This window comes from Oncorhynchus mykiss, chromosome 14 (assembly GCF_057628025.1).
Source record: "Oncorhynchus mykiss isolate SJ-2025 chromosome 14, ASM5762802v1, whole genome shotgun sequence".
Taxonomy (NCBI): domain Eukaryota; kingdom Metazoa; phylum Chordata; class Actinopteri; order Salmoniformes; family Salmonidae; genus Oncorhynchus; species Oncorhynchus mykiss.
The window spans coordinates 41,489,296-41,504,060 of NC_143035.1; the positions used below are offsets into that span (position 1 = coordinate 41,489,296).

General features: G+C 32.8%; 1 protein-coding gene across 2 annotated transcripts in view; it reads left to right on the forward strand.

The window, feature by feature from the left end:
- The window catches only part of LOC110487799 (vascular endothelial growth factor receptor 3), a 220,239-nt gene that overhangs the window by 108,241 nt on the left and 97,233 nt on the right, over positions 1-14,765 (forward strand). For both annotated transcript variants that reach the window (XM_090198927.1, XM_090198929.1), the window contains exons 6-8: positions 2,360-2,499; positions 3,101-3,272; positions 3,491-3,608. In XM_090198927.1, coding sequence (XP_090055053.1) covers positions 2,360-2,499; positions 3,101-3,272; positions 3,491-3,608 — 430 coding nt within the window. The remainder of the gene's footprint in view (positions 1-2,359; positions 2,500-3,100; positions 3,273-3,490; positions 3,609-14,765) is intronic.

Consider the following 14,765-nt stretch of genomic DNA (forward strand, 5'->3'; position numbering starts at 1 on the left):
AGATGGCCATACTGCAATATCTCTATATCATTAGAGATGGCCATACAGCAATATCTCTATATCATTAGAGATGGCCATACTGCAATATCTCTATATCATTAGAGATGGCCGTACTGCATGTCTCTATATCATTAGAGATGGCCATACTGCATGTCTCTATATCGCTAGCTAGCTCCCACCCAGTACAGATACAGTATAATCTTCATACAGACGCTAGCTAGCTAGCTCCCACCCAGTACAGATACAGTATAATCTTCATACAGACGCTAGCTAGCTAGCTCCCACCCAGTACAGATACAGCATCATCTTTATACATCTTCACACATAGTTTTTAAGATGCCACATTTTTTTCCAATAAGAGCAGAGAGCCACTAATTGAGTTTCACAATTAGAGAGATGTTGGTCGAGCGCTGATACTCTTAACGTTGTCCTAAAGACAGGGGAAAGGACTGGATTAATTCAGTTTGGTTTCCACCTATCAAATCCTCACAGATTAGGTGACGACAGTTTGGTTTCCCCTATCAAGTCCTCACAGATTAGGTGAGGACAGTTTGGTTTCCCCTATCAGGTCCTCACAGATTAGGTGACGACAGTTTGGTTTCCCCTATCAAGTCCTCACAGATTAGGTGACGACAGTTTGTTGGTTTCCCCTACCAAATCCTCACAGATTAGGTGACGACAGTTTGTTGGTTTCCCCTACCAAATCTTCACAGATTAGGTGATGACAGTTTGTTGGTTTCCCCTACCAAGTCCTCACAGATTAGGTGACGACAGTTTGAAAGGTGGACATTTAAACAGATTAGCTCAGCCTCTAGTCGACAGAGCTAGCCCACTCCAGCCAAAGACAATGGCTGTGCCTTTAGATTTGTTCAAATACTTAGTTCAACCACCGTTCCTTACTTTGTTGAATTAATCACTGATCTCTAATTGTCTGGAAAGGTGTATACCTGGATAGGTGTAAAACTATGCAACTTTCACTGAACCAATGTTGGTAGATAGGTCATTTTCTTCAAGTGATTACTTCAAGGATAAGAGAGAAAGGAAAGATGTGAGTTAAAAGTAATAGAACGGTGCCAGCGGCCCAGGGACATGGTGTGGTCCAAAGAGACTCAACTCCCCTGGGCCAGCCAAAGAGACTCAACTCCTCTGGGCCAGCCAAAGAGACTCAACTTCTCTGGTCCAGCCAAAGAGACTCAACTCCTCTGGTCCAGCCAAAGAGACTCAACTCCTCTGGTCCAGCCAAAGAGACTCAACTCCTCTGGGCCAGCCAAAGAGACTCAACTCCTCTGGGCCAGCCAAAGAGACTCAACTCCTCTGGTCCAGCCAAAGAGACTCAACTCCTCTGGGCCAGCCAAAGAGACTCAACTTCTCTGGGCCAGCCAAAGAGACTCAACTTCTCTGGGCCAGCCAAAGAGACTCAACTCCTCTGAGCCAGCCAAAGAGACTCAACTCCTCTGGTCCAGCCAAAGAGACCCAACTCCTCTGGGCCAGCCAAAGAGACTCAACTCCTCTGGGCCAGCCAAAGAGACTCAACTCCTCTGGTCCAGCCAAAGAGACTCAACTCCTCTGGGCCAGCCAAAGAGACTCAACTTCTCTGGGCCAGCCAAAGAGACTCAACTTCTCTGGGCCAGCCAAAGAGACCCAACTCCTCTGGGCCAGCCAAAGAGACTCAACTCCTCTGGGCCAGCCAAAGAGACTCAACTCCTCTGGGCCAGCCAAAGAGACTCAACTCCTCTGGGCCAGCCAAAGACACTCAACTTCTCTGAGCCAGCCAAAGAGACTCAACTCCTCTGGTCCAGCCAAAGAGACCCAACTCCTCTGGGCCAGCCAAAGAGACTCAACTCCTCTGGGCCAGCCAAAGAGACTCAACTCCTCTGGGCCAGCCAAAGAGACTCAACTTCTCTGGGCCAGCCAAAGAGACTCAACTTCTCTGGGCCAGCCAAAGAGACTCAACTTCTCTGGGCCAGCCAAAGAGACTCAACTTCTCTGGGCCAGCCAAAGAGACTCAACTTCTCTGGGCCAGCCAAAGAGACTCAACTTCTCTGGGCCAGCCAAAGAGACTCAACTTCTCTGGGCCAGCCAAAGAGACTCAACTTCTCTGGGCCAGCCAAAGAGACTCAACTTCTCTGGGCCAGCCAAAGAGACTCAACTTCTCTGGGCCAGCCAAAGAGACTCAACCTCTCTGGGCCAGCCAAAGAGACTCAACTTCTCTGGGCCAGCCAAAGAGACTCAACTTCTCTGGGCCAGCCAAAGAGACTCAACCTCTCTGGGCCAGCTCTGTTTGTCATACACCGCAATGCCACTGTGGTGGTGTCGCATTGACCTCTCTCACCCCCCCCCCTCCCCCCCCCCCCGACAGGAAGTCAGGTTTACGACTTCAAGCTCTATCCAGAGGACTCGGTGGAGTTATTCGTGGAGGAAGCCCTGACGCTCAACTGTACCGCCACAGTGGAGTTTAACACCCTGGTTGAGTTCCAGTGGTCCTATCCTGGAAAACAGGTATGGTAGTAAAAATAAAAAAAAAGAGAAAGTAGTTTGCACCCTTTACGTAGATCCAGGTAAATGATGAGGGGAAAACGCACATTTGAATGGAACAGAACCAAGTGATCGGTATCGATGCAGCTCGGATTAAGCTCACTGAATTATGTTCTATATTATATGGTCCTATTTTATGTAGCTTGGAGTAACCTGGGTTAATAGATGGATATAGAAGGTCTTGTCTTTACAATTCTGTCTCTCTTATTTTTCTTTCTCCCTCTCTCCCTCTCTCTCTCCCCCCTCTCTCTCAATTCAATTAAATTCTCTCTCTCTAATATCTCTCTCTCTCTCTCTCCCCCCCTTTCTCTCAATTAAATTAAATTCTCTCTCTCCAATATCTCTCTCTCCAATATCTCTCTCTCTAATATCTCTCTCTCTAATATCTCTCTCTCTAATATCTCTCTCTCTCTCTCTACCCCCCTTTCTCTCAATTCAATGAAATTCTCTCTCTCTCCAATATCTCTCTCTCTAATATCTCTCTCTCTCTCTTTCCCTCTCTCTCTCTCTCTCTCTTTCCCTCTCTTTCTCTCTCTTTCCCTCTCTCGCTCTCTCACACCTCTAGATGAACAGTACAGTGGGCATAGTGCACAAGCGTAATTCTCTCTCTCGGTTCACGGAGGCCGTCAGCATCCTGACCATCCAAAGTGTCAACGTCACCGACACCGGCACTTACACCTGCTCTGCCATCAGCGTGGACAAAAAAATGGATCTGGAAACACAAGTCATAGTGTATGGTAAGAACCATGTTTGAAACCCCGGGCCATTTGTGCGCCACAAGACTGCAAGACCTTTCCTAAGTCTTCCTGTCTCTGGCAAGGTTTCTTATTATGCAAGTATGCTTCAACAAACTTCCTCTTTGCCCTCCTATGTTTGTGTTTGTGTGTGTGTGTGTGTGTGTGTGTGTGTGTGTGTGTGGGTGTGTGTGTGTGTGTGTGTCCGTGTCCTGTTGCAGAGAAACCATTCATCAACCTAGACTACAGGAGCGGCCCGGTCGTCGAGGCAACATCAGGACAGAAGTCTTTTAAACTGTTAGTCAATGTGTCAGCATACCCCAGACCTGACATACAGTGGTAAGACAATCTGGCATGGTTAACTATCTGCCATTCAACATTAACTATCTGCCATGGAACATTAACTATCTGATATGGAACATTAACTATCTGATATGGAACATTAACTATCTGGAACATTAACTATCTGGAACATTAACTATCTGGAACATTAACTATCTGATATGGAAAATTAACTATCTGGAACATTAACTATCTGATATGGAACATTAACTATCTGATATGGAACATTAACTATCTGAAACATTAACTATCTGATATGGAACATTAACTATCTGATATGGAACATTAACTATCTGGAACATTAACTATCTGGAACATTAACTATCTGATATGGAACATTAACTATCTGGAACATTAACTATCTGATATGGAACATTAACTATCTGATATGGAACATTAACTATCTGATATGGAACATTAACTATCTGGAACATTAACTATCTGATATGGAACATTAACTATCTGGAACATTAACTATCTGATATGGAACATTAACTATCTGATATGGAACATTAACTATATGGAACATTAACTATCTGATATGGAACATTAACTATATGGAACATTAACTATCTGATATGGAACATTAACTATCTGATATGGAACATTAACTATCTGATATGGAACATTAACTATATGGAACATTAACTATCTGCCATTGAACATTAACTATCTGGAACATTAACTATCTGATATGGAACATTAACTATCTGATATGGAACATTAACTATATGGAACATTAACTATCTGATATGGAACATTAACTATATGGAACATTAACTATCTGGAACATTAACTATATGGAACATTAACTATCTGATATGGAACATTAACTATCTGGAACATTAACTATCTGATATGGAACATTAACTATATTGAACATTAACTATCTGATATGGAACATTAACTATCTGATATGGAACATTAACTATCTGATATGGAACATTAACTATCTGATATGGAACATTAACTATATGGAACATTAACTATCTGGAACATTAACTATCTGATATTGAACATTAACTATCTGGAACATTAACTATCTGATATGGAACATTAACTATATGGAACATTAACTATCTGGAACATTAACTATCTGATATGGAACATTAACTATCTGGAACATTAACTATCTGATATGGAACATTAACTATCTGATATGGAACATTAACTATATGGAACATTAACTATCTGATATGGAACATTAACTATCTGATATGGAACATTAACTATATGGAACATTAACTATATGGAACATTAACTATCTGATATGGAACATTAACTATCTGATATGGAACATTAACTATATGGAACATTAACTATCTGATATGGAACATTAACTATCTGATATGGAACATTAACTATCTGGAACATTAACTATCTGATATTGAACATTAACTATATGGAACATTAACTATCTGGAACATTAACTATCTGATATTGAACATTAACTATCTGATATGGAACATTAACTATCTGGAACATTAACTATCTGATATTGAACATTAACTATCTGGAACATTAACTATCTGGAACATTAACTATCTGATATTGAACATTAACTATCTGATATGGAACATTAACTATCTGGAACATTAACTATCTGATATTGAACATTAACTATCTGATATGGAACATTAACTATCTGATATGGAACATTAACTATATGGAACATTAACTATCTGATATGGAACATTAACTATCTGATATGGAACATTAACTATCTGATATGGAACATTAACTATCTGATATGGAACATTAACTATCTGAAACATTAACTATCTGATATGGAACATTAACTATCTGATATGGAACATTAACTATCTGATATGGAACATTAACTATCTGAAACATTAACTATCTGATATGGAACATTAACTATCTGAAACATTAACTATCTGATATGGAACATTAACTATATGGAACATTAACTATATGGAACATTAACTATCTGGAACATTAACTATCTGATATGGAACATTAACTATCTGAAACATTAACTATCTGATATGGAACATTAACTATCTGGAACATTAACTATCTGATATGGAACATTAACTATCTGATATGGAACATTAACTATCTGATATGGAACATTAACTATCTGATATGGAACATTAACTATATGGAACATTAACTATCTGATATGGAACATTAACTATCTGGAACATTAACTATCTGATATTGAACATTAACTATATGGAACATTAACTATCTGGAACATTAACTATCTGATATGGAACATTAACTATATGGAACATTAACTATATGGAACATTAACTATCTGGAACATTAACTATCTGATATGGAACATTAACTATCTGAAACATTAACTATCTGATATGGAACATTAACTATCTGATATGGAACATTAACTATCTGATATGGAACATTAACTATATGGAACATTAACTATCTGATATGGAACATTAACTATCTGGAACATTAACTATCTGATATGGAACATTAACTATCTGGAACATTAACTATCTGATATGGAACATTAACTATCTGGAACATTAACTATCTGATATGGAACATTAACTATCTGGAACATTAACTATCTGGAACATTAACTATCTGATATGGAACATTAACTATCTGGAACATTAACTATCTGATATGGAACATTAACTATATGGAACATTAACTATATGGAACATTAACTATCTGATATTGAACATTAACTATCTGGAACATTAACTATCTGATATGGAACATTAACTATATGGAACATTAACTATCTGATATGGAACATTAACTATCTGATATGGAACATTAACTATCTGATATGGAACATTAACTATCTGGAACATTAACTATCTGATATGGAACATTAACTATATGGAACATTAACTATATGGAACATTAACTATCTGATATTGAACATTAACTATCTGATATGGAACATTAACTATCTGATATGGAACATTAACTATCTGGAACATTAACTATCTGATATGGAACATTAACTATCTGGAACATTAACTATATGGAACATTAACTATATGGAACATTAACTATCTGATATTGAACATTAACTATATGGAACATTAACTATCTGATATGGAACATTAACTATCTGATATGGAACATTAACTATATGGAACATTAACTATCTGATATGGAACATTAACTATCTGATATGGAACATTAACTATCTGATATGGAACATTAACTATATGGAACATTAACTATCTGGAACATTAACTATCTGATATGGAACATTAACTATCTGGAACATTAACTATCTGATATGGAACATTAACTATCTGATATGGAACATTAACTATCTGATATTGAACATTAACTATATGGAACATTAACTATCTGATATGGAACATTAACTATATGGAACATTAACTATCTGATATGGAACATTAACTATCTGATATGGAACATTAACTATCTGGAACATTAACTATCTGATATGGAACATTAACTATCTGATATGGAACATTAACTATCTGGAACATTAACTATCTGATATGGAACATTAACTATCTGATATTGAACATTAACTATCTGGAACATTAACTATCTGGAACATTAACTATCTGGAACATTAACTATCTGATATGGAACATTAACTATCTGGAACATTAACTATCTGATATGGAACATTAACTATCTGATATGGAACATTAACTATATGGAACATTAACTATCTGGAACATTAACTATCTGATATGGAACATTAACTATCTGATATGGAACATTAACTATCTGATATGGAACATTAACTATCTGATATGGAACATTAACTATCTGATATGGAACATTAACTATCTGATATGGAACATTAACTATCTGGAACATTAACTATCTGGAACATTAACTATATGGAACATTAACTATCTGATATGGAACATTAACTATATGGAACATTAAATATCTGATATGGAACATTAACTATCTGGAACATTAACTATCTGATATTGAACATTAACTATATGGAACATTAACTATCTGATATGGAACATTAACTATATGGAACATTAACTATCTGATATGGAACATTAACTATATTGAACATTAACTATCTGATATGGAACATTAACTATCTGATATGGAACATTAACTATCTGATATGGAACATTAACTATCTGGAACATTAACTATCTGGAACATTAACTATCTGATATGGAACATTAACTATCTGGAACATTAACTATCTGGAACATTAACTATCTGATATTGAACATTAACTATATGGAACATTAACTATCTGATATGGAACATTAACTATCTGATATGGAACATTAACTATATGGAACATTAACTATCTGGAACATTAACTATCTGATATTGAACATTAACTATCTGATATGGAACATTAACTATCTGGAACATTAACTATCTGATATGGAACATTAACTATCTGATATGGAACATTAACTATCTGATATGGAACATTAACTATATGGAACATTAACTATCTGATATGGAACATTAACTATATGGAACATTAACTATCTGATATGGAACATTAACTATCTGATATGGAACATTAACTATCTGATATGGAACATTAACTATATGGAACATTAACTATCTGCCATTGAACATTAACTATCTGGAACATTAACTATCTGATATGGAACATTAACTATCTGATATGGAACATTAACTATATGGAACATTAACTATCTGATATGGAACATTAACTATATGGAACATTAACTATCTGATATGGAACATTAACTATCTGATATGGAACATTAACTATCTGATATGGAACATTAACTATATGGAACATTAACTATCTGATATGGAACATTAACTATCTGATATGGAACATTAACTATCTGATATGGAACATTAACTATATGGAACATTAACTATCTGATATGGAACATTAACTATATTGAACATTAACTATCTGATATGGAACATTAACTATATTGAACATTAACTATCTGATATGGAACATTAACTATCTGATATGGAACATTAACTATCTGGAACATTAACTATCTGATATGGAACATTAACTATCTGATATGGAACATTAACTATCTGATATGGAACATTAACTATCTGATATGGAACATTAACTATCTGATATGGAACATTAACTATATGGAACATTAACTATATGGAACATTAACTATCTGATATGGAACATTAACTATCTGGAACATTAACTATCTGATATGGAACATTAACTATCTGGAACATTAACTATCTGATATGGAACATTAACTATCTGGAACATTAACTATCTGATATGGAACATTAACTATCTGATATGGAACATTAACTATCTGGAACATTAACTATCTGATATGGAACATTAACTATCTGATATGGAACATTAACTATCTGGAACATTAACTATCTGATATGGAACATTAACTATCTGATATGGAACATTAACTATATTGAACATTAACTATATGGAACATTAACTATCTGATATGGAACATTAACTATCTGATATGGAACATTAACTATATGGAACATTAACTATCTGGAACATTAACTATCTGATATTGAACATTAACTATCTGGAACATTAACTATCTGATATGGAACATTAACTATCTGGAACATTAACTATCTGATATGGAACATTAACTATCTGATATGGAACATTAACTATATGGAACATTAACTATCTGATATGGAACATTAACTATCTGATATGGAACATTAACTATATGGAACATTAACTATATGGAACATTAACTATCTGATATTGAACATTAACTATATGGAACATTAACTATCTGGAACATTAACTATCTGATATGGAACATTAACTATCTGAAACATTAACTATCTGATATGGAACATTAACTATCTGATATGGAACATTAACTATATGGAACATTAACTATCTGGAACATTAACTATCTGATATGGAACATTAACTATATGGAACATTAACTATCTGATATGGAACATTAACTATCTGATATGGAACATTAACTATCTGGAACATTAACTATCTGATATGGAACATTAACTATCTGATATGGAACATTAACTATCTGGAACATTAACTATCTGATATGGAACATTAACTATCTGATATGGAACATTAACTATATTGAACATTAACTATATGGAACATTAACTATCTGATATGGAACATTAACTATCTGATATGGAACATTAACTATATGGAACATTAACTATCTGGAACATTAACTATCTGATATTGAACATTAACTATCTGGAACATTAACTATCTGATATGGAACATTAACTATATGGAACATTAACTATCTGGAACATTAACTATCTGGAACATTAACTATCTGATATTGAACATTAACTATCTGGAACATTAACTATCTGATATGGAACATTAACTATATGGAACATTAACTATCTGGAACATTAACTATCTGATATGGAACATTAACTATCTGGAACATTAACTATCTGATATGGAACATTAACTATCTGATATGGAACATTAACTATATGGAACATTAACTATCTGATATGGAACATTAACTATCTGATATGGAACATTAACTATATGGAACATTAACTATATGGAACATTAACTATCTGATATTGAACATTAACTATATGGAACATTAACTATCTGGAACATTAACTATCTGATATGGAACATTAACTATCTGAAACATTAACTATCTGATATGGAACATTAACTATCTGATATGGAACATTAACTATATGGAACATTAACTATCTGGAACATTAACTATCTGATATGGAACATTAACTATATGGAACATTAACTATCTGATATGGAACATTAACTATCTGATATGGAACATTAACTATCTGGAACATTAACTATCTGATATGGAACATTAACTATCTGATATGGAACATTAACTATCTGGAACATTAACTATCTGATATGGAACATTAACTATCTGATATGGAACATTAACTATATTGAACATTAACTATATGGAACATTAACTATCTGATATGGAACATTAACTATCTGATATGGAACATTAACTATATGGAACATTAACTATCTGGAACATTAACTATCTGATATTGAACATTAACTATCTGGAACATTAACTATCTGATATGGAACATTAACTATATGGAACATTAACTATCTGGAACATTAACTATCTGATATGGAACATTAACTATCTGGAACATTAACTATCTGATATGGAACATTAACTATCTGATATGGAACATTAACTATATGGAACATTAACTATCTGATATGGAACATTAACTATCTGATATGGAACATTAACTATATGGAACATTAACTATATGGAACATTAACTATCTGATATTGAACATTAACTATATGGAACATTAACTATCTGGAACATTAACTATCTGATATGGAACATTAACTATCTGAAACATTAACTATCTGATATGGAACATTAACTATCTGATATGGAACATTAACTATATGGAACATTAACTATCTGGAACATTAACTATCTGATATGGAACATTAACTATATGGAACATTAACTATCTGGAACATTAACTATCTGATATTGAACATTAACTATCTGATATGGAACATTAACTATCTGGAACATTAACTATCTGATATGGAACATTAACTATCTGATATGGAACATTAACTATCTGATATGGAACATTAACTATATGGAACATTAACTATCTGATATGGAACATTAACTATATGGAACATTAACTATCTGATATGGAACATTAACTATCTGATATGGAACATTAACTATCTGATATGGAACATTAACTATATGGAACATTAACTATCTGCCATTGAACATTAACTATCTGGAACATTAACTATCTGATATGGAACATTAACTATCTGATATGGAACATTAACTATATGGAACATTAACTATCTGATATGGAACATTAACTATATGGAACATTAACTATCTGATATGGAACATTAACTATCTGATATGGAACATTAACTATCTGATATGGAACATTAACTATATGGAACATTAACTATCTGATATGGAACATTAACTATCTGATATGGAACATTAACTATCTGATATGGAACATTAACTATATGGAACATTAACTATCTGATATGGAACATTAACTATATTGAACATTAACTATCTGATATGGAACATTAACTATATTGAACATTAACTATCTGATATGGAACATTAACTATCTGATATGGAACATTAACTATCTGGAACATTAACTATCTGATATGGAACATTAACTATCTGATATGGAACATTAACTATCTGATATGGAACATTAACTATCTGATATGGAACATTAACTATCTGATATGGAACATTAACTATATGGAACATTAACTATATGGAACATTAACTATCTGATATGGAACATTAACTATCTGGAACATTAACTATCTGATATGGAACATTAACTATCTGGAACATTAACTATCTGATATGGAACATTAACTATCTGGAACATTAACTATCTGATATGGAACATTAACTATCTGATATGGAACATTAACTATCTGGAACATTAACTATCTGATATGGAACATTAACTATCTGATATGGAACATTAACTATCTGGAACATTAACTATCTGATATGGAACATTAACTATCTGATATGGAACATTAACTATATTGAACATTAACTATATGGAACATTAACTATCTGATATGGAACATTAACTATCTGATATGGAACATTAACTATATGGAACATTAACTATCTGGAACATTAACTATCTGATATTGAACATTAACTATCTGGAACATTAACTATCTGATATGGAACATTAACTATATGGAACATTAACTATCTGGAACATTAACTATCTGATATGGAACATTAACTATCTGGAACATTAACTATCTGATATGGAACATTAACTATCTGATATGGAACATTAACTATATGGAACATTAACTATCTGATATGGAACATTAACTATCTGATATGGAACATTAACTATATGGAACATTAACTATATGGAACATTAACTATCTGATATTGAACATTAACTATATGGAACATTAACTATCTGGAACATTAACTATCTGATATGGAACATTAACTATCTGAAACATTAACTATCTGATATGGAACATTAACTATCTGATATGGAACATTAACTATATGGAACATTAACTATCTGGAACATTAACTATCTGATATGGAACATTAACTATATGGAACATTAACTATCTGATATTGAACATTAACTATATGGAACATTAACTATCTGGAACATTAACTATCTGATATGGAACATTAACTATCTGAAACATTAACTATCTGCCATGGAACATTAACTATCTGATATGGAACATTAACTATCTGATATGGAACATTAACTATATGGAACATTAACGATATGGAACATTAACTATCTGATATGGAACATTAACTATCTGGAACATTAACTATCTGATATGGAACATTAACTATATGGAACATTAACTATCTGATATTGAATATTAACTATATGGAACATTAACTATCTGATATGGAACATTAACTATCTGATATGGAACATTAACTATATGGAACATTAACTATCTGGAACATTAACTATCTGATATGGAACATTAACTATATGGAACATTAACTATCTGATATGGAACATTAACTATCTGATATGGAACATTAACTATATGGAACATTAACTATATGGAACATTAACTATCTGATATGGAACATTAACTATATGGAACATTAACTATATGGAACATTAACTATATGGAACATTAACTATCTGATATTGAACATTAACTATCTGATATGGAACATTAACTATCTGATATTGAACATTAACTATCTGGAACATTAACTATCTGATATGGAACATTAACTATATGGAACATTAACTATCTGATATGGAACATTAACTATCTGATATGGAACATTAACTATATGGAACATTAACTATATGGAACATTAACTATCTGATATTGAACATTAACTATCTGATATGGAACATTAACTATCTGATATGGAACATTAACTATATGGAACATTAACTATATGGATCATTAACTATATGGAACATTAACTATCTGATATGGAACATTAACTATCTGGAACATTAACTATCTGGAACATTAACTATATGGAACATTAACTATCTGATATTGAACATTAACTATCTGGAACATTAACTATCTGATATGGAACATTAACTATCTGGAACATTAACTATCTGGAACATTAACTATCTGGAACATTAACTATCTGATATGGAACATTAACTATATGGAACATTAACTATCTGATATGGAACATTAACTATCTGATATGGAACATTAACTATATGGAACATTAACTATCTGATATGGAACATTAACTATCTGGAACATTAACTATCTTATATTGAACATGAACTATCTGATATGGAACATTAACTATCTGATATGGAACATTAACTATCTGGAACATTAACTATCTGATATGGAACATTAACTATCTGATATTGAACATGAACTATCTGATATGGAACATTAACTATCTGATATGGAACATTAACTATCTGATATGGAACATTAACTATATGGAACATTAACCATCTGATATGGAACATTAACTATCTGGAACATTAACTATCTGATATTGAACATGAACTATCTGATATGGAACATTAACTATCTGATATGGAACATTAACTATATGGAACATTAACTATCTGATATGGAACATTAACTATCTGATATGGAACATTAACTATCTGATATGGAACATTAACTATCTGATATGGAACATTAACTATCTGGAACATTAACTATCTGGAACATTAACTATCTGATATTGAACATTAACTATATGGAACATTAACTATCTGATATGGAACATTAACTATCTGATATGGAACATTAACTATCTGGAACATTAACTATCTGATATGGAACATTAACTATCTGATATTGAACATTAACTATCTGGAACATTAACTATCTGGAACATTAACTATCTGGAACATTAACTATCTGATATGGAACATTAACTATCTGGAACATTAACTATCTGATATGGAACATTAACTATCTGATATGGAACATTAACTATATGGAACATTAACTATCTGGAACATTAACTATCTGATATGGAACATTAACTATCTGATATGGAACATTAACTATCTGATATGGAACATTAACTATCTGATATGGAACATTAACTATCTGATATGGAACATTAACTATATGGAACATTAACTATCTGGAACATTAACTATCTGATATGGAACATTAAC